The 24,231-nt window shown below is 44.9% G+C and overlaps 6 protein-coding genes across 6 annotated transcripts; 1 reads left to right on the top strand and 5 right to left on the bottom strand.

Moving 5' to 3' along the window:
* Window positions 1-134: 134 nt before the first annotated feature.
* FSST1_005802 (uncharacterized protein) lies at window positions 135-5,185 on the bottom strand (the record flags this gene model as incomplete). Its single annotated transcript, XM_083232113.1, has 2 exons — window positions 135-190; window positions 241-5,185. 2 exons carry the CDS (start codon window positions 5,183-5,185, stop codon window positions 135-137), a joined length of 5,001 nt encoding a protein of 1,666 aa, XP_083089232.1.
* A 3,742-nt stretch (window positions 5,186-8,927) lies between these two features.
* On the bottom strand, window positions 8,928-9,350 carry FSST1_005803 (uncharacterized protein; the record flags this gene model as incomplete). Its single annotated transcript, XM_083232114.1, has 1 exon — window positions 8,928-9,350. One exon carries the CDS (start codon window positions 9,348-9,350, stop codon window positions 8,928-8,930), a length of 423 nt encoding a protein of 140 aa, XP_083089233.1.
* A 1,024-nt stretch (window positions 9,351-10,374) lies between these two features.
* On the top strand, window positions 10,375-10,700 carry FSST1_005804 (TFIIH complex subunit TFB5; the record flags this gene model as incomplete). Its single annotated transcript, XM_083232115.1, has 3 exons — window positions 10,375-10,393; window positions 10,453-10,601; window positions 10,653-10,700. 3 exons carry the CDS (start codon window positions 10,375-10,377, stop codon window positions 10,698-10,700), a joined length of 216 nt encoding a protein of 71 aa, XP_083089234.1.
* Window positions 10,701-10,799: 99 nt separating this feature from the next.
* Window positions 10,800-11,723, bottom strand: FSST1_005805 (ClpP/crotonase-like domain-containing protein; the record flags this gene model as incomplete). Its single annotated transcript, XM_083232116.1, has 2 exons — window positions 10,800-11,293; window positions 11,360-11,723. The coding sequence occupies 2 exons, from the start codon at window positions 11,721-11,723 to the stop codon at window positions 10,800-10,802; spliced, it is 858 nt and encodes a 285-aa protein (XP_083089235.1).
* Window positions 11,724-12,313: 590 nt separating this feature from the next.
* FSST1_005806 (Glucanosyltransferase-domain-containing protein) lies at window positions 12,314-13,768 on the bottom strand (the record flags this gene model as incomplete). Its single annotated transcript, XM_083232117.1, has 3 exons — window positions 12,314-12,887; window positions 12,936-13,596; window positions 13,654-13,768. The coding sequence occupies 3 exons, from the start codon at window positions 13,766-13,768 to the stop codon at window positions 12,314-12,316; spliced, it is 1,350 nt and encodes a 449-aa protein (XP_083089236.1).
* Window positions 13,769-16,527: 2,759 nt separating this feature from the next.
* On the bottom strand, window positions 16,528-19,663 carry FSST1_005807 (oxysterol-binding protein related protein OSH3; the record flags this gene model as incomplete). The annotated part of the gene is made up of 3 exons (XM_083232118.1): window positions 16,528-19,387; window positions 19,462-19,538; window positions 19,607-19,663. 3 exons carry the CDS (start codon window positions 19,661-19,663, stop codon window positions 16,528-16,530), a joined length of 2,994 nt encoding a protein of 997 aa, XP_083089237.1.
* Between the last annotated feature and the right edge of the window lie 4,568 nt (window positions 19,664-24,231).

A 24,231-nucleotide genomic window follows, 5' to 3' on the forward strand; every position in this document is an offset into this window, starting at 1 on the left:
ATACAGTTGACACATATTGAAAGCCTACGCGTGGTAGGATGCAAGATTATGCCAGAAAAAGCAAAAGCGCCGTGTCATTCTTCGACAAAAGATCAATATCCCGGCAACGGTCGGATGCCACGGTGAGCCCCTTTCTAAAAGGTCTCCGTATCATCCGTGTTGTGGGAGGTAACACTACCGAACGTGTCTTCTTCTCAAGTTAGTCAATTGTCTTTTTGTATTATTCATAATTCAACTCACCTCGCTTGCGTCGGCGAGATTCATCCTCGGGGCTCTTGGGAGTCATGGCCCGAGGACCACTGGGTCGGCGGGTAGGAACACCCAAAGCAGCGTTCAAGTTGCGGTTCTCGGGCTTGGGGCTGCTTGTATAGTTGCTGAAATGGGTGCCACTCATTGTGGCATACCCGCTCTCATCGCTTGGGTGTGGTGCAGGGCTGCCTTTTGCCAGCTTCGAGATACGGCTGCCTCTTTGTTGAGGAGACATAGCTGAAGGGCTGCCGGTAGGCTCAATGGGCTCCTTAGGGGGTCGAGGAGGACCAGTTGGGGATGTTGTCCAGTAGGCTGGGTCCTGGGGAGCACCCGTAGATGATGCCTGGCTGTATCGGTTGGTGTTTTGGCCCGCCTGATTGAAGCTGGATACCGAACCACCCCAGTCCGCGGATCTGGGTGTCATCGGGACATTGTACTCCTGAGCAGAGAATTCCAAGGCATTGCGGAAGCGCTCTGTCTGACCCTGTCTAGGCTGGGGGTGTTGAAGGTTCAAGGAGTTTCGGTGAACCTTGTACTTAGGAGCATCACCCGGGGTACGTGAGATTTCACGTCGGACAGGTGCGGGCAGGGCAGCACTGGGTGCCGTGGGAAGCTCTTGTTGCTGAAATCCAGCAGGAAGCTGGTCATCGTAGGGACCATGGCTGTAATCGCCATCGTTGTAAGAGCCCAGGCTAGAAGCAGAACGCGAGGGGGGGTAGTCGTCGTACTTGACTTCCTCTTTGCCCTTGCCTTGGCTGGAAGCCGTCGTTCCAGACCATCTAGAAATCTTGGGAAACCAGCCAGAAAGGCCAGATTTGTGCTTCTTCTTCTTCTCTGTTGTGCGAGGAGTGTTTTCGTTACTCATTGGCTGGGGAACGTTGGAGGGCTGGGGAGGAGTGTCAAGGGGAACTGAGCTGCCGCGCTGGAAGCCCGATCGCTCTGGCGTCAGCATGTTGGGGTTGCTACGCTCAGCGGATGGGCTAGGGTGGTCATGCTCGTATTCATCCTCATGCTCAGCCACAGTGCTGATTCGATTGTCAGAGAACTTGCGCTCGCCTGCTAGGCGAGTTCTGGAGTTGGAAAGAGAGAAATGTCCCGATTGACTGGGGGTGATTGTTGAGTTGCCTTCAGGCTCATAGCCTCGGTCTTGCTCGAAGTGGCCCTCAGGTTGCAAGTTGTCAAAAGAGGGACCACGTCCACCGCTGGTGGAAGGAGCTTGAACGGTGCCCTGGACCTTGAGATCATCGACCTCACCGAGAATTTGCATAAGAATCTCCTCGATGCGCTTGAAGTCGCTAGTACCCTTGTTGCTGAGACCTTGGAATGCTCGCTTGAACAGGTTCTTCTTTGCGGCAGCCTCGTTGAAGGTGTCGATCTGGGAAATGCTCTGAACTGATCGGGCACCAGGGTAGGGGCGGGGGCCGTTGATAGCCTTCTGGAGCTTCTCGGTGTTTTCAGTGCCGGCAAAGATGACATCGTCACTGGTGTCCTGGACGAGGTTCTTAAGTTCGTTCATGGAAGAACGCATCTCGATGGCTGAGTTCATAAGTAGTGCCACAATCTCGGTATCTCGAGCAGAGCGCTGAGCATCGCGAACCATGAGGTGCTGCATCAAAGACACGATGTCCTTGTTCTCAATACGGTCAATTCCTTGGCCAGTAGCCGCATCGAAGAAGGGCGACCCCATGCCTTGAGACATGCCACTCATGTGACGGGCGTCCTTAGGGGCGTAGAAGGGATCCTGGCCAGCAGCATTGGGAGATCCGGGCAGAGACATGTGCAGAGCCTTGGTGTTGGGCTGTAGATCGGGGGTTCGATTGTTGCCATTGGACATGTAACCTTCGTCATACTTAGGGTTGTAGCCAGGGCTGCCGGTATGGTATGGAGCTCCGAAGCCACGAGCTGCCATGATGTTGTCGTTCAGGGCTGGGTTAGCAACAGGGCTGGTATCCTCGTATGGGTTGGTGATAAGGGTGTCTCTCTTGCGATCGTCAGAGGTTCGCTGCCACTCGTCTTGGTCTTGGCTGGCAGCACTCTCAGCACGCTGTGCGGCGACATTTCGAGGCGTAGGTGTAACTCGACCCTCTGAAACATCATCGTGATGCTCACCGTCCAGACGGTCTTGCACGACTGAAGGGTTGGTTTGAACATCATCATCCATGTAGCCAAACTCGGGCATGGGGTTGTTAAAGTCAGGTAAACCACTCGCGCCCAACTTGGGTGAATCATCGTAGGAAAGGCGGTCGATGCTATGTGCGGGAGTGTTGCGAGGCTCGTGGCCTTCCAATGTGCGCTCCTTGAAGGACTTGTTTCGGAAGACGCCTGCGCCTTGGTATTCCTCTGGCTCCCCAGTAGCCGGCTGCTTCTTGCCCTGTGCGGCTTTAAGAGCTGCGACAGCACCAGTCGCAATAGCCACTTCGGAAGCGGTGGGAGATCTTGCCCGAGCTACCTTACGGCCATGGTCGTCAAGATCATATTCAGTGAATTCTTGAGACTTGTTGGACCTGGCACTGGGTGTGGCATGCCTCTCGGGCTCCAACTCGCTGCCGTCCATATATTGCTTGTCGGGGCTAGCACCGCGGCTGCTGTAGGTTCTTGACTGATCGTCATAAGACAGTGCTGAATCACGATGAGTGGGGTAATCGCTGTAAGCAGCACTCAGCATGGAAGGATCAAGCATGGATCCGTCGATCAAGGAGGCAACTGCTGATTCTGGGCCCATAGGAGGGTGAACGACGTTCGGGTTGGCAGCGATGCCACGCACAGCCTGTCCAGACGCCACCTTTTCCAGCTCGCTGTCATCGGTATAAGTAGAGTTGCGGTAGTCCATGCCAGACTCACGAGGAGACATGTGTTCAGGTTCCCTCTGCTGCAGGGAGTTGAGAGAGGGAGTTGATCGACTGTCACGACGATCCCCAGACTGCTCATAGTAGGCGGGGCTCGTGGAGTGCATGCTCCTTGAATTGCGAGGATGATACTCGCTGCCTCCCTCGGTATAGCCAGAGACGCTGGGAATGGGGCTGAGACCTCGGGCACCAGCCTGGTAAGGGACATATTTCAGAGGGGGAGGAACATCCTGAGTAGCGAAGTAAGAGTTGTCATATCCGCCTTCGGGGTAGTCATTGTCAGAAACATCTTCTTCCTCATACTGGCCCTGGCGCTCAAGAGGATGCTTCTGACCATACTCGTCCGGTTCGTACTCCTCCACGTAATCTTTCTGGCCTCGAGGAAGCGCTCTTAGGTCACCTTGTGATACATTGGCGTGCGAGGTAGATAATCTGTTGTCGACATTTGAAGGCGCCGCTGATGGTGTAGGAGTTGAGTTTCCAGAGACATATCCACCAGGGACATTCTTAATGGGGGTGATTTCTTCACTGGCTGACTGAGGTCTGTCGGTATCGGCAGATCGGATGGAAGTCCTGGTCATTTCCGAAGGATTGATCTCACTCATGAGGGGCATTGGTGGTTGAGGGACCACGTGATCATCTTCGTACTGGTCCGCATAAGGATCACGACTCATAGCACGGCTATGAGTGGATTCGGCTCTCCGGCGGCGTCGCTCTCTTGGCTTTCGGTCGCCTTGTGTGCTATCGGATAGAATAGATGAGGCGAAGCCGGCGGCAGCGGCACTAGCCGCCGCACCCTTAGCCATGTCACGCTTGGGAGCAACAGAATCGTTCTCATATTGGCGGTAATCATCCTCAACGGAATCTTGGCTCAAATCAGAGTTAGCCTCGAGGACATGACGAGCCTCTCTGTTACGCCTATCCTTTGATTCATGTCGTTGAACTGACGACCGCCGGCGGTCGGGTGTCAACTCGTCTTTTGAAAGTGATGTGCCGGATGAAGTGAATGAGTCCCGGCGACCCTCTCTCTTGCTGGTTTCCCGCTTGAGAGCATTGAGTTCAGGTAATATTAGTCGACGAATAGCGTCTTCGACAGTTTCGAGCAGCTTTGGATTGTTGATTGATGATTTAGAGACATCTGATCGTGAGGAATGCGCTGCGTGTGTGCGGTGGCTAGGGGCCAGGTGAGATGCTGACACATTCGAGTCAAGACCTGACACATTGGATTCCAGTTGTTGGCTTCTGCTGGAGCGACGGCGATGGGCTTTAATAGGTTCCTCCGTCCTCTCAGAAACGCTGCTGGTTCTGCTCTTTGGTCGACGTTTTCTGTCTGATGTCGACTTGTCCCTCGACGAATGTGTTGTGGAAACCTTTGACCTATCTCTGGTTCTGCTCTTACGATTTCTGACCTCGTCTGCTGCATCTCTCGCCATTGCGTGAGCACCAGCAGCTGTGGACATATCCCTTGTTCCTGTTGGGCTTTCTGCCTTGGCGTCGGTGTTGTTACCAGTACCGTCAAGGAAGCTGTCAGATGGGATGGCGGATATTTCTGAGGCGTTGACGTCGTACGTCTCTGAGGGAATCAAAGGGCTGGCTGGTCGTCTACGTCTATGGCTGCGATCAATCTCAATGTCAATTGGATTTCTCGAGACGTTAGACTCTTCTGTGGCGGAGGCGTAAGAGTCCATGCTTTGACCGTCGTCTGCGTCAAACTCAGAATCGCCCAAAGGTATCCGTCGAGTCACAGAGGTGTTACGGGCGCTCTCGGTGACTTGGATGTGATGATCAGATCGACCTCTCTTGGAAGGTGTGAGGCGGACACGGACGCTGGGACGGCGCTCGCCTGTTGAACCGACAGTGGACTTGCCTCCTTCGAAGTATTCGATGAGCAAAGAGGTTTGGGATTTGCTAGCCTTGTGTCCACGGGTAGCAATGGTGACGGGAGTTCCGTCTTCGGGGATGGAGTATGAGGACTTTTCGTCGCCGGGGTTCACCACATCCGCCGTTGATGTGAGGTCGGTGGGCGTGGTATTAGTCTCGGTTTCGGTGGGAGCGGGAAGTGGAAGAGATTTTCTGTCAGATACACCCATCGTAAATCTGGTGAGGCTCTTAAGTGGAGGTGTTTCGGGGCCCTTTCTTCCCAGGACTGCGATCCGGATCGGATGCAGAGAAACACCGGTGGGAGAGGAGGGGGTTGGTTGATTAACGGATTGATATCAAGCAAGACATGCGGAAATCAAAGTCGCAGCAAAGAGTGTCTAGGTACAGAGGTCAATGTCCGCGATTCCAAGGTTTAACTGAGCTGAGAAATAACGGTGTAGGCCAATGGCATGGGGCTATGAATCGCCACCAGCGTCGTATCGACTCATGAAGCGGAGAAGGATGGAGTTGAGAGACTTACACACAAGGACCCGATTAAAAATAAGGAAATAAAGTTGGAAGCGTTGACCGACAATGTATCCTTTTCTATCCTATCCTATCCAAAGGACAGACAGGCAGGCAGGCAGATAGAGAGCCTCCTAGTGAAGTCACTATGGCTGACTCGATAGTGACCTCTCACCGCAGAAAGCCCTTTCCTTTAGGTTTCCGAGGGAAATTCGAGAAGGGGGGAGATTTGGGGGAAGAAGGAAGGGTTTGGGATGCGACGACGTGCGGCGTGGTCGATGGTAATGGTAATGGTAATGGTGTGAAGAATGTCTCCCAAGGCTCATGGGGATGTGGATCCGGTAAGGTAGAGAGGAGGTCAGGTTCTGGCGGGGGGGCTAGAAAAAAGATGGGGCTAACAAAGTTGCCCGCAGCAACGCCAAACAGGGATCCAAAGTGGAAATGGAAGCGGAAGTATTACCTCCATGAACAGGGAATATGTGCAATATTCAATGTTGGGTTTGTTGGAAAACAGTAAAGATCCCAGAAAACCGGACAGAAAAGAGAAGGAGGAAAACCGAAATCTAGGTCTGATTGGGAAAGGGGAACAGGGCAATCAATTTAGGTGTACCGTATTCGAGGGGATACAAGGGACAGAGGAGGCTGGGAATAGGATTTGGAGGCTGGGAAAAGAAGAAAAAAACGGGTTGGTGACAGTAAGTACAGAGTAAGCTGGGCCGGCCGTTTTGGCAATTTTGGCAATGAGCAAACTCAATTGCTAAAGCCACTAAAACAGATTATGATTGAGGTTTAATTGTTTTCGATGATGCATGAAGTGTGAAATGCTTGGTGCGCCAGCTTTAGTTGTAGTCTATAATTACAGCCAGGTAGTGGGACTAGAGGTCCATCATGTCCTCATCAACCTCATATCTTTTCTTAACTGATAGGGTTTTCCTCAAAGTCTGATGGCTTGATATCTTTTCTTGATGATATTGTCCACTTTCTCTCAAATCCATATCCATCATCATTCACACAAAAGAACTGCTGTCCTGTCCTGTTCTAGGTTGGCGGCTGGGCCCTTGAGATTTTGAAGCTAGTGTCTTGGGCGTGATGAGTTGTCTCTGCCGAAGGGGGGCCTACCCAATAGCGCCGGCCCGCCGGGATCACACTTAGCTCAACACGCTATGCCCGTGGTTTCTCTGCCAATGGACGATCTTGAGAGAAGAATGAGGACATGCAGGAAATGGAGACTGCTTGCTGCAGGCTCAAAAAGAAAGCGAGGCCCGACCAGTTCGTTGTGATCCTGACCTACCCTGCCTGCCTGCGTGTGATGTGATGCGATGCGATGTGACAACTCTCACCATCCATCACATTTTGTTACTACCGAATAATAAGCAATAACCATCCTCTGTGGCTATCGAAAACAGGTATTCACAACTAGCGGTCTCCAAAGTTGCTGAGTAGCTTTGCCACGACTGACCACCAGCCTCTTTACTCCTGTATCAAACGGACCGTTGGGCTGCCACGATAATCTGATACAAGACGATTCATCTTTGGTTTCCCATTCGAATCAGGCCCCAGTAATAAATCCATCATCGTGCTCCATTTTCCCCCAACCTCTCGCCTCTATCCTTCCCTCGTCCCTCGCTTGATCTGATCCACTCCGTCAATCATCAACCCAAACCCTGGTTCGCCAATTAATCTTCGGCTCAACGCCACGGCTCAAACCTGGCGGCTGGGGCGTCCGTGTCCTGAAAGGCGGCGGAACATCATTCGAGAGAGCCTCATTACTCGGCAAAATCACGCATACTCTCATGTGACGAGGTTGTCCTCTGTTGCCGTTAAAAGAATAATTACCCATGAGCAGCGCTTAAGAGATTTACAATGAATAGTTACGTACTCAAGCCGATCAAATCTCTACTCCACTCATGTTGATGAGTGGGCTGTAGGGCTGAAAGTCTGAGAGATATTGAGCCGACAGTCCTCACCTGTAAAACATTGCATTCCTGATACTAGATTTCACTTATGGATACAATGTGGAATTTCAAAAACACATGCAGAGATAAACTACAGCACAAATGATCGTCAGTTCTAAACGTGGTGTTTTAGAATATCCGTCTCCAGCACGAACTTAATTCAGCTCCCATGTCCCTGAAGATCATCAAGAATTGGATTTCTCTTCCGTACTTAGTAACATCAGTGAAATGCCAAACAACTAATCCGAAGCTATTCCAAAATGGGACAGCTTCGATCGAGCACTTCCAGCCTCCCCGTTCTCGTATCTTCAGGGCAAACTTCCGGCTCCATATACTTGGTTACGCCCCATATATCCTCCTAACCACTACGAGCTTGTACCGGTGCATTCTGTTCCACTGCAAACAAACATTTTATCAAGACGAGGCGAACTGCGCATTCGGATATCTGGTCCTTTTCGTGCAAACTGCATCAGTGGGTCTCCCCCGGCGAAAACCAATATGCAGGACACATCAGAACACATGGTATATCCTTGAAGTTTCAAGCCTGGCACAACTAACTGCTTGTCTCGTTTTTCTCTTGGTTTCACTTGTTTCCTCAGCTTTCTAGATGAAGTTGGGCTATTTAGCTAAGAGTATCCAACACGACTCTGTCCGTCGTAGTGTAGTCCTGATGTTTGCAGCAAGCCAAGCCATCAAAACTCCATTCCATCTTGATTGGCCTCACAACAACAAATATCAGACCCCATCAAATATCCCGAGCGCCTGATTATGGTTCCTGGCTAGCGATATTATGGCCATGGTCCTAGTCAGCATGCGACGGTTGAATTGCTATCACGTTACTTTGTACATGGAGACGCACTGAGTTTATGGTCTTGATCGACTCCGTGAAACCTTGTGGAAGATCGTAACGACATCTCCAGTAACACCAACCTCGAGCCCTGCAGCCAACCGGGTATCTTAAGGCCAATCGTGTAACCTGTAGACGACCTCGTATAGGACTTGATTCCGATGGCTTGTGAGATGCATATACCCATACGCTCATACCATACGTTATATATCTCTTCACAGTTTGACAGATGTACTGTTGCTAATCCAAGATTGTAGAACGTGTAAGTTCCAATTGGGGCTAAACATAGGAGCATAGGAGATTGCTCATCAATGAACCAACATGGTCATACTATGATACAACGCATGATGAGACACGATACTCGACCGACCGAGAAACCTCTATCATCTGAGACATATGACGTTGTGCTACACATGGCATGTCTAGTCTGGCAATCAGCCATGCTAAATACCAATTCACGGATATCAGTATTCTCGAGCCCAATACAACGAGTTTGGTAGTATAATTCATTCATTTCAATTACCAGTAAAACTATCCAACTCCTAACTTCCATGCCGTACGCGTCCCAAATCCATTTTACTCCCAATGATGCGCAGAACTCCATACATCAACCAGCCCGAAAAACATACTATAAAGGGATCATAATCAAGATCTCCGGCCATCCGTCACAAGAGCTGGTGGCGGCTCAGAAGGATACTCGGGTGGACTACCACCAGCTTCAAGATCTCTCAGTTCCAATGGATCCTGCCTCTCCTTCTTGCCATCATACGGTGGCGGCGCCTGTCCAAGCTCGTTCAGACCTTCTTGAGACCTAGTCCCATTCCATAGGGCTCCACGATTTGTTGTTATACCGCCACGAAGTCCCGAATATGTGGGTGCTTGGGGATTTGAGCCGGGCCATTGGTTTCCACGACGGCGGCGTCGACGTCTGATTTGGACGACAGTTGCTGTCAATCCAAGGATGAGGATGACGAATAAGGGGATGAGAGCCCAAGCGAATGGTTCTTGTCCAAAGTTGAAGCCGTCATCATTGGCATCGTTGGAATCGTTAGAGTCCCCAGTTGCCATCGCAAGGGCAGGGTCGATGGTGATTTAGGTAGAGTGGCGATAGATGGACCTTTGGGTTGTCGTAGAGACTGATACTTGCATATACCTCTCGAGTATGTATATTGATCGTTGAAAATAAGTAGTTTCTCAGTGGTATTAGGTAATTATTTGTGAAACCTGGGGAATCAAGAATTAAATAACGGATAAGTTGCAAAGTTGTGAGGTCAGAGACTTTGATAGGGTGTCGTCATCAGAGCAACCACCAGAGTGTACAAGCACAGGGGGGGAGGGCAACCCTTTGTATTTATGCTCGCCTCGACCTCGTTGCTTTTTTTGCCTTTGATTTGCGTGCCTCATCCCAGATTTAGAAGCAGGCCGCGTAGCCGATCACTGCACGGAAGGTGACTTCATCATGGTGGCTTGTTAGCTTAGATTCAAAATCTACTTAGGTTTGGTAGGCTGCATACTACCGCGGCATCGGTGAGAACGGAATAAAATGCCCGGCACCTGCTGCTGCTACTATTGCACACAGCCCATATTTAGTAATCCAGATTCCTCATACAGAGGTTCAACCAGGGTGGTGATAAAGTGTAAATCGAGACGTGACAGGTCTTCCCGGAAGTTCCATAGACTAGATTTGGGCTATGCACTCATGGGTTCACACAGCTTGTAAGAGAATACGATGATGCCAATACGATGCATGCCCTGCGTTTAGATAGTCGAGTGATTTGCCACATCATAAACCTCGCATTAGTAACTTCTAGATTGGTTCACAACATGATTCTTGATCATACACATTCCCGCTGACTGTGATTGTAATTCTTTTATCAAAGAGTGGCTTTGCTGAGGCGCAGACTTACAAGATGAATAAACATTTATTTGGAATGTCATGTCATGGACTCCAATCGTCAAAGTGGGTCTGTGCATCATGCATGCAAGGCTCCCTTTCAACTCCACTAGGTTTTCTGGGGAGCTTTCTTATCCATAACTTGACTCTACTATTGTTGGCTTCATCATACCGCGCGACCTCCCTCGCACAGCCAAGATGCCTCGCGCAATCAGAGGTCAGTTCACCTTATAATACGCATTATTCTTTATTCTTATCCATCTAACTCTACTACAGGCGTTCTTATCGAATGCGACCCCTCCATCAAATCCATCATTGTTAGCATCGATAGTGCCAACCATGACTACATAATCGAAGATCTCGACGACGAACGCGTAGTCGTTAAAGAAAACATGGTCTCGATGCTCAAGGCCAAGCTTGAAGATGTTCGTACAATTTTCAATGAATACACCGCTTATGCGCTAACAAATGCACAGCGATTAAAGGAAAACCTGCCTCCCGAGGAGGAATCTGGCTCGGAATAGGAATAATAGAACCCACTCGGTCGGTTCCGTCCTTCTTCTTCTTTATCGTAATACGAACTACTATATCTCAATACCGGCCATGCGCGACTATCGAAATGCCTACAACTTCTCGAACCGAGGCTTCGTCTTCTTCAACCCGCTCGTCAATCCCACGGCAAAGTCCTTGCCCTGCACTGCCGCAGCATTCCACACCTTTGTATACCTCAAGCCCTCTGCGACACTATGATCTCTACTGTAGTTGAGCAGCTCCTTCGTTCCCTGAACTGCCACGGGGCTCTTCTCAGCAAGCGTTGACGCCAACGCCACTGCGGCTTGTACAGCCGCCTGTTTGTTCTCGTGGACCTGGCTCACAAAGCCCATTGACAGCGCCTCTTGCGCAGAAAAGTCTCGCGCTGTGAGACACACATCCTTGACCCACGACGTCGAGCCAACGATCTTGGGAAGGCGAGAGAGCGTGCCGATGTCCGCCGCCATACCAATGTCAACTTCTTTGACAGCGAAGCGCACGGTGGAAGCGCAGATGCGGATATCGGCGCAGCATGCAATATCAATAGCAAGGCCAATAGCAATACCATGAAGAACGCAAATGACAGCTGTAGATGTTCAAATTTCATTTATGAGTAACCATTCTTGACCAAACTGCTGCGAGTGACACTTACGCTTTTCACATTTCTCCATAGCACTAATTGAATCTTGGAACTCTTCGATGTGATTCCTCAACACCTTGGCCTTCTTCGCGACATCGCCTGCAGCGTCAGAGAGGATTCCGTCTCCAGACGCAGCCTGCACGTCGAGACCGGCTGTAAATGCGCGATCGCCAGCGCCGCTGACCACAATAGCGCGTACGTCTGAATCATTGCTGAGTTGATCGAAAACGTGACCAAACTCAAGCCAGACTTCCTGTGAGAAAGCATTGAGCTTCTTGGGACGATTGATCTCAACATGTGCGACAAAGGGTCCTGGTGAGCTGACAAGCATGTGCTTATAAGAAGCGTAAGCGGGCAAGGGCGTAGCGGAAGACATTGTGAATCGCGAGTGGTTGTAGATTATTGTAAGGGAACGATGGATGGATGGTATGGAGAAAGCACAATTGTAAGAGACTCAAAGGAATTCAAGTATTAGACAGCCAACCATGGTGAAGCTTGAGTGGCAACGTAACCATGTCCATAGTAGCCTACAGATGGAGATGCCGAGGCTCATGTCAAGTCTAACCACGGCTAACACGAGCTCACGCGTGCTATTGGTTGACGATTATGAACAGCGTATAAAACGACAATTTCAAAATCGCTGCACAAACATATAGACATCGGCAAATTCATGATCAAGTTTAAGGAAAGTCTATTGATTGTGTTTCCGTACCGAACTCTTTTAACTCAAATGACAAAGGCGGTAATCGCCCAGATAGCATTATAATCATTTGTCTGCCCTTCCAAGGCTAGACGCCAATGCTCCTGTTGAAAAAATACGAACCCGACATACCCAGCGCAGCTAATCAAGCGCTCGTCACCAACATCTTATTGTGATTATCATGAACCCAACGGGGAGGCCTAAATCATAGCTTTGGCGGCAACCCCCAAACTAACAAAGCAAGCAATTCATAGTAAATCTGCTATTTACAGAAGAAGGGTTCCGAAGAGGGTGAAGAAAGTGGCAGCGCCGGTGACATACAGAGCACCGAAGCCGAGGGTAGCGGCACCGCTGTCATCATCATCCTCAGAGTTGGATGAGGAAGAGTCGCCGGTGGATGTGGAGGTGCCAACGGCAACACTAGCGGTGGCAGTACCACTGTCAGTGTCGAAGTGAGAACCGTCGCCGTTGATACCAGGACCCTTGCCAGCACCGTCCTTCATGTACTTCTCGGCCTGGGCAGGCATCTCGGGGAGGTAGCTGGGGTCGACTTGCCAGACAGACTCGGACTTGGGGCACTCAACACCGTGAGAAGCCTTGGCGGCACCGCCGGCGCCAGTGGGAGCAGGGTACTTGGAGAGAGCAGACTTGAAGAGGTCGAACTCGTCCTCAGTCTGAACGGTGTTGCCCTTGATCTTGACAATACCGTAGTCGTTGTCCTCGAGAGAGTACTCGTACATGAGACCACCAGAGTAGACAGAGGACATGTCGGAGTCCATCATGGGCTTGATCTCCTCAAACTTACGGGGACGGCTCTCAATGCAACCATACTCAGACAGGCTGGAGCGGGTTAGTGGCTATCGAACAAGCATGGCTGGTTTCACTTACAAGATAGGAATACCATAGTCAGTGAAGTTCTTGACCTTGACATCCCAGCCGGAGGTCTTGAAGTCACTGTTGCACCAGGAGTAATCGTTGAAAGCGAAGAAGTCGGATCGGACCTCGTCGGAACCGCAGTTCATGTAGTGGGCAGTCTGCATACGGTTGGAGGCAACATCGGCAGCAGAGTAACCGACGGGAATCTTGCGAAGCTTGCGGGCCTTGATGTAGTTTCGCATATCGCGGGTGATGGCCTTGACGTAAGGAGCGGACTTGTCGGTGTCCTTCTCGTCGTTCATGACCTCGTTACCAGAGAAGAAAGCGAGGGTGTTCTCGTACTGGGCGAACATCTCGACAGTAGCGAAAACGCTCTGGATGTAGGCGGCGTTGTACGAAGGACCGGGGGTGGCACGGTTGATGGAGTACTTGGGGTTGTTGACATCGAGAACGAGGTAGATGCCAGCGTCGTCGAGCGCCTTCATGCACTCATCGTGATCAGCCTTGTTGTCGACAGCGTAAACGCGAATAACGTTGACACCGAGCTCCTTGAAGTACTTGATATCACGCTTGCAGATCTTGGGGTCGGCGAGAGGATCCTCATTAGCGGAGGCACCACCAGGCTGGTAGTCAATACCTCGGAGGTAGAAACGCTCGCTACCGGCCCAGAAAGCTACGAAAAGGTTAATATTGACTTGGTTTTTAGATTGTGACGAATTGAAGCACTAACCATTGCCTGAAGCAGTGACGGTAGGAAGGGATCCACGCTTGCTGGGAGGCTCCTTGAGAGTAGGGGTGGCAGAGGCGACAGCCGCCAAGACGGAGAGAAGAGTGACAGACTTCATTGTGAATTTGTTAAATCAATGTAATGGGTCGAAATTACTGGAATTGATTGAGAAATTGTTGTAGAAAAAAAAAAGAGTCGAAAGCCGGAACGGGAGCGCTGTATTGTGTAAATGAGAGTATTTGGTGAGTGGTTGTTGAATTATAATCAAACTAGAATAAGCCCAATAGCGAGAGTTGGGGTTGAGAAGGAAAGAAGGATGAAGACCGGAACAAAAACGACAGAAGGCGTTAACCGGTGAAATTGGAGATTTGAAAGAATTAATAAATCAATGGGAGGGAGAGAGAGGGAAGGCGAGTTTGAAGTAGAGGCTGGAATGGGGTTAAAAAAGAGAGGATGGGGGTGCAACTCGATTTGATAGCCACCTCATGTGGTAGGTATCAAGGGATGGTTGACGATTATTGGATCCCTGAACTTGGCTTGACTGGTTTTCCTGTTCCAATACTCGGCATTACCTAGGAGGGAGATGGGGTGTGTGTATCCATTCATGAAGACCCGGGGAACATGGCATAACATTTACTTACTGTAGTCGTCCAAGCGTCCACCTAACCGCTAATACACTACGTCGACAGTGGACTCAGTTGAGTTTTCTTCCTTGGATTGACTGCCATGCAATCCCAGAGGGAACCATGGATTGGGGATTAAACGTGGGGCACGTCTGATCCAGTAATTTCAGTGCCGCTTGGAGGGTTAACAGCCATTATAGACAGAATCTCTATTGTTGCACGTATAATCCCGCATGTCGTGGAACTATATTGTCAGATGAAACGAGCAGCCAGAGTCGGGTTGCTTGTGAATGATTGCTTCTCGATGATTGCTGTTGATGAGCACCAACCTCTTGTTGTATGTAAACAAGGCGATTGTAACTTTATACCAACGTATTCTGTATACGACGACTTGTTACTATAACGAGCTCAAGTCCCTCAAAATAGTGTGCATAGTGCCGCCTCATCCAGACAACTAAGCTATGTTTGTCTTTTTCTTTGCTAGTGTTGCCCGTGGTGCCGCTTCACTCGTATAAACATCTCACCTCACATGCTCCATCAAGACAAGGAATTCCCAAGAGTGCCCAGCCACAACAAATTCAATCCTTCTCGTTTCCATGACAGGTCCAAGACTGATAGTGTAATTGGCATCAACAACGTTCTCGTCTCCAACTGGCTCCCTCGTTTTCTCCAACCTCGAATTCACTCAATGTTAACAAATTGACCCACTAAATCCGAGAGTCGTCGTAATGCTTTTTCGCGGCATCCTGCAGACGGGACTAGAGTGATGTACAGTGCAGCGCAGTTGCACGCCCCTCACCCGTCGATGGTTTAGCAGCTTCCATCGCGGGCACCCCCTTTTTCGGCTGTGTCAAGCGCCATCTGATCAGCGATTGGCGCCTTGCTGAAACTCGCCTGTGGCCATCCACTTAGTACCAGCGTACCTCTATGTGCGTCTACACACAAACGGTCTTGGACTGTGAGTAACTGGCTGGGGTTGGCATTGAATGTCTTTGATCCAATTGCTTAGAAGTGGGGATTTGTCCTGTTATCAAAGGTAGTCAACTTTTGATCATCTTTTTCTACTGTAAAGTACAGTTGACAACAATTCCATCACGAATTATCTACTCGCTGAACTTATGGATGGCTTCTTCTATTTCAGGATGAATCGTCAGGGGCCTGGTTGAATGGATGTGGATGGTTCGCCACTCCTGAGCCGCTAAAGCTGACTTCAGTGGGACCTTTCTTTCTTCTTCAATGCTTCTTCCTTCAACGTTTGCAATGCAATTCGATATGATGCCTTTATTCGGAATAGTTAATCAAGGAATTATGTGTCTAACTTGATATGTTGGAGCTAGATTCTCGATTCGGTATTATTGGCAAGTATGTAATAACCCTTATTAGATGCTGGGTCTTTTCTTTTCTTTTCTTAGCAAAGTAAGCAATCGTCCTCTCGTTGCGTCAAAGGAGCTTGGGTATTGTGGAAGACTGACCGCTGCAAATATAGAATGATGATGAGCAGGCTTGGCATGGGTTTCCCTTGGTCCATACAGCTCCAGTACACATGATACTCGCTGACTGGTGAGGCGCCGGTCAAATTTCAATCGTCACGTTGATCACCATACCCATCACAGTCACTCAACCTTCAGCTCAGTTCAATTCAATCAATAAACGCCTTGACGCTTTAGCATTTTCTCCAGAGCGCCAATGTTGCTCACCTAACCCGGTTGCATAATATTACTCCAAGATCTGGGCGTTCAACCAAGAATGAAGGCTCTTGTGAAACAGCGTCGCTTTTCATCTCATGGTTTCCAAAACGCTCAACGTAGTGGCCCTCTTTTCATCTGAAAAGTGACTGGGGTGTCCTTCACATTCCCTGTTCGTCTACGCACCACTAGACGGGTAATCACTCTATCTCAAGGCCAAGCTTTCTCTTGGCTTTCTAAACCTGTTCAACGAGCAATAGGAGGTTTCAAGTGACACTTTTGACTAACTTCGCAACATAAACACATCTCAATTATATGGGCAACAAGACCTGATCGCTGTTGAAATTTCGTCATGGTCTCTCATGTATTCGCTCCTACACCACAAGGGAGTCGGGTTCTATTCCGCATTTTGTTACATGCTAGGCAGTACTCCGTACTCTGTACCTACCTCTACATTCCAAGGTAACATCTTCTCTGCACAACCTAATAAGCCTGCTTCTCATTTTTAATATGCGGTCTTTTAATAAAAACCAGATCCAATTGCACTTTCTATTTGTTGTCGTCATTCGTTAAGAAATCTTGAAGATCTCCTCCACTCCTTGCCAGCTTCCTTTTGCTCGTTCCTCCCAGTAACTATCTTTTCCTGTCTTGAGTTTCCACACTTCCTCACCCTCCGGAGCGTTCTCGACCTTCACAAACCATCGAGGCTTATATGTCTCACCTCGTTCTTCTAGCTCTCGGCGTCGGCCACGCTGAGCTTCCTCCAGCTTTTGTTTCATATCCTCGGCATCGTCAATTGCGCCTTGCTCATATGCGCGCTGGTCAGGTCGCAGACGGCAGTCTGTCGGCGGTATCTTGTCCTTCTCGATCTCGGTAACTTCATTCAAGGTCGCAGCAAAAGTGGTGAGGCCGAAAGTGTTAGCAGCGTTGTCCACCAGGGGTCCGACCCGCCAAATCTCCTGGCCGCCCCCTTTTCCAGTTGTCTTCAGGCTGTTGGTCCATGTGCCTACCAGGCCACTTCCTGTATTGGCTCCTTCAGGGTTGAAGATCTCTACACCGACATCCTCAATTCGCCCACCCCACATGCCCTTACTCTTGAACTCGACTGCAGCTTTGTGACCAGTGCTGTCGTTGACAACATGCATTGTACCCACGGGCTCCACGTACTTCTCACCCATCACCACATTACGCAGGAACATGGTAGCAATATTCCAAGAGTAACGCTCTTCAGAGCCATTGGACAACCGCAAAACGATTCTCACGCGACCATCTGTAGTGATCTCGGCACTCTTACCCCAGAATTTCTGGCCGGGCGCGGGTGACTGAGAGAATGACCAGTTGGCTGAATCAGCCTGCATTGCCAAGAGAAGAGGTCGATGCTGAACCTTCTCAACCAAAAGCCTGAAACCTCCGGGGACTTCTTTTTCACTTCGCACCAGCTCAAATGTCTCGCCAAGAAGAGGGGTGAAGGGCTTGCGAATCGCACGCTCTTTAGCTCGACCACTACTGAATTGTGACACTGCGAATGCGGCCACAAAAAGAAGTCTGTCTGTAGGGGAAGATTGCTTTGCCGCTTGGTTCAGTAGCTGTGCATATTCCAGCTGCTCGGCCACCTTCTGACACATTGATGAAGGTTCGTTCGAGGTGACTGGCATACTGATTGTACTAAAATCTTTGCCAACGTTCTTCCGAAAGAATGCGATCAAACTTGGGGCTGCTGCCGCTGCGGGTGGTATAGTGGCCCTTCTCACCACGGCTTGCTCGATGGGTAGGGGTATGAGGCTCTTGGGTTTAACAGGGAACAAGTGAGACGCGTCGTCGAGATTAACTGTATCGTTTTCCCCAATAGATGAAACTGAAGAATTGTCACGGAATGAGTCCTCTTCTTCCTCATCTTCTGCTTGTTCCGATCGTGAGGCCTCGTCTTCGCTGCCATCGATCTTGAGAACGGCCGAGTTGGCATCCTCAGCATCAAAGAACTCATCAGCAGTCGAGACAGTGTCTATACTCTTTCTCGATGCACCGCCTGCAGATAGAGGCACCGGCAGTCGACGACGCTTGCTGTTATTAATAAGGGTTGTGAATTCGGATACAACTGAGTCAAGGTCTGTCAAGAGCGATTGACAATGGTCCTGGAGCGTATTTTCTTCTCGATTGATGGCCTTGGATTGTCTCCGTGAGTGATTTGGCGTACTGGCCGAGATGGTCGTCGTAACTCCGCTAGGTGCGGGCACCGCCATGGCTGTTGCCGCACCAAGTGTCGCTGGAGACATTGCAGGTGCGTTCGACTTTCGTCTCCAAAACGAGCGCCTGTGTTCTGAAGGGGGCGTAAAATATGAATCATTTTCTTCTACGGCACTGGTGCCTCCGGGTGTAGGTGAAAGATATTGAGGTGTGTTCGCTGACGCTGGCTTCGCCTGAGCTGTAACCTCGCGAGTCAAACGACGAAGCGCATCGCGAGTTCCTACCACGCGGCTAACTAGAGATTCGACTTGTTCCCATTCTCTGTCTTCTTGGGGCGAAGATTGGTAAGTGGGCTGTAATTGGCGTGTGTTGAGTTTGAGTTCATTCTTTTTGGGAAGATCCAGGGTTTCCAGTCCTCTTGCAACACGGCTGGCCTTCTCCAGCGCATGCGCCCAATCCTGAAATTCCTTGTCGTTTGGAGCTCTCAGGTGCCATACTTCAGCGCCTGAGTCAATACTAATTTCCCGCCGTCGTTCATCTGCAGCGACAGCAGCTAGGCTCAGGGGGATGGCACCTCTGAGAGCAGATGACTTGGGGTTGTAATAGTATGACAACGTACAGGTGGAGTAATCGAGGGAGAAGAACCGGCGCGCATAACCTTGTCCCTTCTTACGTCGTCGCTTGTGCAGAACGCCTGTGTGGTAATTGCTCGAGCCAGCCTCACTCCGGCCGGAGACCGAAGGTGCGCCGTTTCCTGCAGCATTATGACTGTGGAGGCTATCCACAGAAGCAGACGTAACTCCGTCAAGCTTAGGGCTGCTGTAACGTCCCAGGCTTGTTTGGCTCGCACCGGCTTTCGGTGCCTGAAGATTTGGCAAGTGTGATGAAGTCTGCGGTGGTGCTCCAGTGGGATATGTCATAACCACAAAGGTTGCCGTTTTAGATGTCTGTTTTGAGAATGTGTTGTCAAACACGAGACCGTACATCCCACTCTGATCTTCCTTGACATCGAAGGTGCCGATTGATACCTTGTCCGCTTCGCATTTACCTATCCATTTGATCGGAACGAATCCTTTGCTTTTCAGAAGTTCCTGCGCGTTGGTCTCTTTCTTTGAGAAACGGCTTGCTTTGCCATCGGAGGTACCGCCGGATTCTTCGGGTCCATTATTCAAGTCCTCGGTTGTTGAGGATGCAAAAGTGGTGGCACCGCTGCCGGGATGTTTGACAAGACCGAAATTGCTATCACTGCGTTAGTACAGAGCTTCATTTCTGCGCCTGGGTAGAGCCGATATAAGAGGCACAGCAGAGAGCATGCGTACATGGACTTTTTGTGAGGCTGTACGCTCCATGATAACGTGTTCCCTTCGTCGACTTTCACCCAGCGAACGATATACGACTAGTGAGTATTAGTTGAGAGTTCGGATCTTTTTCTTTGTCCGTCGCTTGTCATAGCGTCTGTTATACGAAGGAGAGCCGGTGACATGCCTTGCTGTGAACTTCAAGCTGCTCAATGCCTGCCATTGTATGCGATGTTGGGACACCGTGTCTCTGGCGCAGGCGTCGGAGGTTTTCGCGTTAGAAAGTTGTTGTACCGATCACTTTGAAGAGCTATGGGGGAGGTCGTGGATCAATTCGGCGGCTGGATTTCGGTCTTTAGATATTGACCATGCCGGGTCTTTCGGTACTTGGTTTGGGTTTTCGGGGGTTCGGAATCTGCGGCTGGATTCCGAGATGGTTACTGCTGTTGATAAAGACAAGTTTCGAGAGTTGAGGTGAGATTTTGTGTGTGCAGGGGGTGGCTGACAGCTCCTCTTTAGGTACTATACGTCTGACTCTGCTCACATGTGTAGAAGCCAAGAGTTTCGCCTCGAATCCAAGAGGAGCTCAGGAGTTCGGTATACGTGCGCTGTAGCTCGAGCACGAGGCAGCAGCTACCCAACTTAACGACCAAGCTAGTGCTGTAGTCGTGGTGCTGGGCTCTGTATTGGGTCCGACAGGGGTCCAGGTGGAGGCCCGGGTAGTTGACGGTAAAGCGAGGTTCGCCTTGCTGCTGGCGTTGGGAACGTGGGTTTACAGCCACAAAACCAGTCCTTTTTGGGGCAATTCGGAGATGTACGCGAAACTGTTGCGAGGATGTTGTCAGTTTCAAGTGGTCAATTTGAGGGTTGAGTGGTTGGGAATACCAACAGGTGGGCGGAGGTTGGGAATAAGAGCCCTGTCAAAAAGGTGATGAAGGTGGCTGGAGGCAATAATTGACGAGATTCTTTGCAGATGGATGATGATCAAATATCGATCAAAGGAATGCTGTTAGAGGGGGAATTTATCTAATACGAGAAACAAAAGCCTATTCTTGAAGTACTTTGCATCTTCGACATGTACCATCTCAATCAATTGGTTTTTTATGCAAGTACGGCAAGCTTATTGCGGCATGATATGACGTTGCTTTCCAATTTAAGTGATGTAACCATCAACGGTACGCGTGAGTGTACAGCAATGTGTAGGCGAGCATATAACCGTTGCTATCAAAAACTTTACTGTCGTCTATATGGCTTTAACTGCAATCTCGAGTTACAGTAATAACAATAACGATAGTGGTACATTTTGCTAGCAGATTGTCCACTGTCTCGAGAATTCCCATGTTAACCAAGGACGATCCTGATGAGTATGAATAAAACTCCCCAACCCTACTATGGTCTGCCACCCCACAGATAATTCCCATTCCATACGTTGCCAATAGGTCTAGGTTACAATGAGTTAGGAATTGAAATGAGTGCAGCACAAATGTAAGGTGGCCAGCTACCCTAAGGCTTGCTCTAAAACTCACACTGGACGTCGACGGGTAAAAATACAAGCAACTAGGCGTGACTTTTTGATTGGGGGGCTTCTCAAAGTCTAATCGATGCAATGAGGAGGGTTTATCACGAAACATAGGGCTCCAAGAGCAACCTTATTCTCACATAATACAGTTATTATTATTATTATTTATTATTTAATGCTGGGATATCTGCATTAGCGGCAAAAGGCACTTACTATAGCTAGTCTATTTTAAATCTAATATATATTTTCTAAGGTAAATAGATTTATTAAATATAAAATATATAATAATAAAATATATATAAGGTTTTAAGGTAAACTAGATTAAACTCTAGTATTTATTATACTATTTCCTTATAATAGCTAATATTTTAAAAAGAGCTATATACTTAATAGTAAATATAAAATAATAATAAAATAATAATAATAATATAATAATATTATAAAGCTTAATATTAAATTAAAACCTTATATTAAAATAAAAGCTTTAAATAAATAATAAAAAATCTTCTCTTTTTTATAATATAATAATAAAAATAAGAAAATTATTAATATTAATAATTAAAGTAATATAATATATAAATCTTTTTATTTAATTATTTATATAATAAAAAAAGTTAATTAATAATAATCTTAATAATATATTATATTAAATAGATTTAAATCTTAGAGATAATAGCCTTAATATTTTAATTTATAAAAATAATAATTTATATAATAATAAAAAATAGCTAATTATTATATTAATTAATAATAAAGAATATATTAAAAAGTTATTTTCTTTATAATAATTAATACTTTAAAAGGAGCTATATATTTAATAGTAAATATAAAATAATAGTAATTTAATAATAATAATATAGTAATATTATAAGGCTTAATATTAAATTAAACTTTATATTAAAATATAAGCTTTAAATAAATAATAAAAAAAATTTCTTTTTTTATAATATAATAATAAAAATAAGGAAATTATTAATATTAATATTTTAAGCAGTATAATATATAAGTTATTTTATTTTATTATTTATATAATAAAGAAAGCTAATTGATAATAATTTATATAATAATATATTATATTAAGTAGGCCTTAACCCTATAAATACTAGCCTTAAAGCCTTAGCTTATAGTAATAATAATTAATATAATAATAAGGAGAAGTTAATAATTATATTAAATAGTAATAATAAATATATTAAATATTTATATTAATTAATCTCTAAGTAAAATATATTTTATAATACTAAGGTTAATAGTATATATAAGGAAAAATCTATATATAGTAATTAGTTTAATATTATATTAATATAATTTAATTACTTAATCTTAGTTTTTTTATACCTTATTAAATTAGATTATATTAAATAAGTCTTTAAAGAAGAAAAATATCTTAATGCCTTATATTAAAAGCTAAATTAAAGTATTATACTATTAATAAAAGAGGAGATATTCCTAGAGGAAATATAGTTAAGTAAATATAAGCTTTAAATTATAAACCTTAAAGTAATAATATATTTAATTAAAATATTTAAATAATTTAATAATATATAAAAAATAATTAGCTTTTTAATTAATTATAGTAATTAAAATAAATTTAAATAGAATAAGTTAATATTTATTATATAATTATATTAGTTTTAATAGAAAGCTTTAAGTTAAAGTAAAGACTTCTTTAAAAATTAGTAAATATTATAGAAAAATAAATTATATAATAACTATTTAAATAAATATAAAATAAAAAAAATACCTTATAATAAATAATAATCTTAATAGTAGTTTTAATAGTAAATATTAAAAAGTTATATTAATTAATTTCTTAATAGAAAGAGCTTTAAAATATAAGAATTAATAATATATATAAAAACTTTATATTTATATATAATAATAAGCTTAATATTATATTAATATAATTTAGCTATAAGGTTTTAATCTTTTTATATTTTATTAAAATAAATTATATTAAATAAGTAATCTAGGAAAAAGAATATCTTAATACTTTATATTAAAAATTAAATTAAAATATTAAGCTAATAATAAAGAAAAAGGTATTTCTATTAATAATATACTTAGGTAAATATATACTCTAGGTTATAGATTTAATATTAATAGTAATTATAATAAAAAAGTTTAAATTATTCTAAGGAATATAATTAATAATTAATATTTTAATTAATTATAATAATTAAAATAAATTTAATTAAAATAATAAAATTAATAAAGAACTTTTATATAGAGAATTTTTATATAGCTATATTAAGTTTAATAAAAAGCTTTAAGTTAAAGTAAAGGCTTTTTTATAGATTAATAAGTATTATAAAAGAATAAATTATATAATAATTACCTAAGTAAATATAAAAAAAAAATGCCTTATAATAAGTAATAATTTTAATAGTAGTTTTAATAGTAAATTTATTATATTATAAGCTTATATTTAATATATTAGCTAATATTAAGGAATATATATAGTTAATATTTTTATTTTTTATTTTTTACTTTATATTTTATAAAGCCTAAGTCTTTTTAAGGTTTTTCTTATAAATTTAAAATTAAAGGATTTATATAAATTAAAAACCTAATATATTAAACTTAAATATCTCTTAATAATTAACTTTCCTAATAAGATAATTAATATAACCTAAACTCTATTTACTTATTAATACTTTTTAATAATAGTTAAATAATAATTCTCCTTAGAATATATATTAAAGGGGTATAACTTTTTAAAGAAGGAAAAAGTATTATAGCTATTTAGCTAAGGGTTTAAGGGTATTAAAATAAAAATAAAAAAGGGATTAATATTTAATAGATTATTAGATATAGTAGGAGATATATTAAAAGCCTATTAAGGATTTAACTTATATATAATATAAAACCTTTATAGCTTTACTTAGGAAAATTTTTTAAAGGAAAGAATTTATTTTATATAATATAAAAGTATTACTTTACTATTAAAACTACTATTAAGATTATTACTTATTATAAAGTATTTTTTTTTATTATATTTACTTAAGTAATTATTATATAATTTATTTTTCTATAATATTTATTAATTTATAAAAAAGCCTTTATTTTAACTTAAAGCTTCTTATTAAACTTAATATAATTATATAAAAATTCTTTATATAAAAAATCTCTATTAACTTTATTTATTTTAATTACTATAATTAATTAAAATATTAATTATTAATTATATTCCCTAGAATAATTTAAACTTTTCTATTATAATTATTATTAATATTAAATTTATAACTTAAAGTATATATTTACCTAAGTAT

The sequence above is a fragment of the Fusarium sambucinum genome, chromosome I (assembly GCF_050947815.1).
Source record: "Fusarium sambucinum isolate potato_lamoka chromosome I, whole genome shotgun sequence".
In the NCBI taxonomy this organism is placed as follows: domain Eukaryota; kingdom Fungi; phylum Ascomycota; class Sordariomycetes; order Hypocreales; family Nectriaceae; genus Fusarium; species Fusarium sambucinum.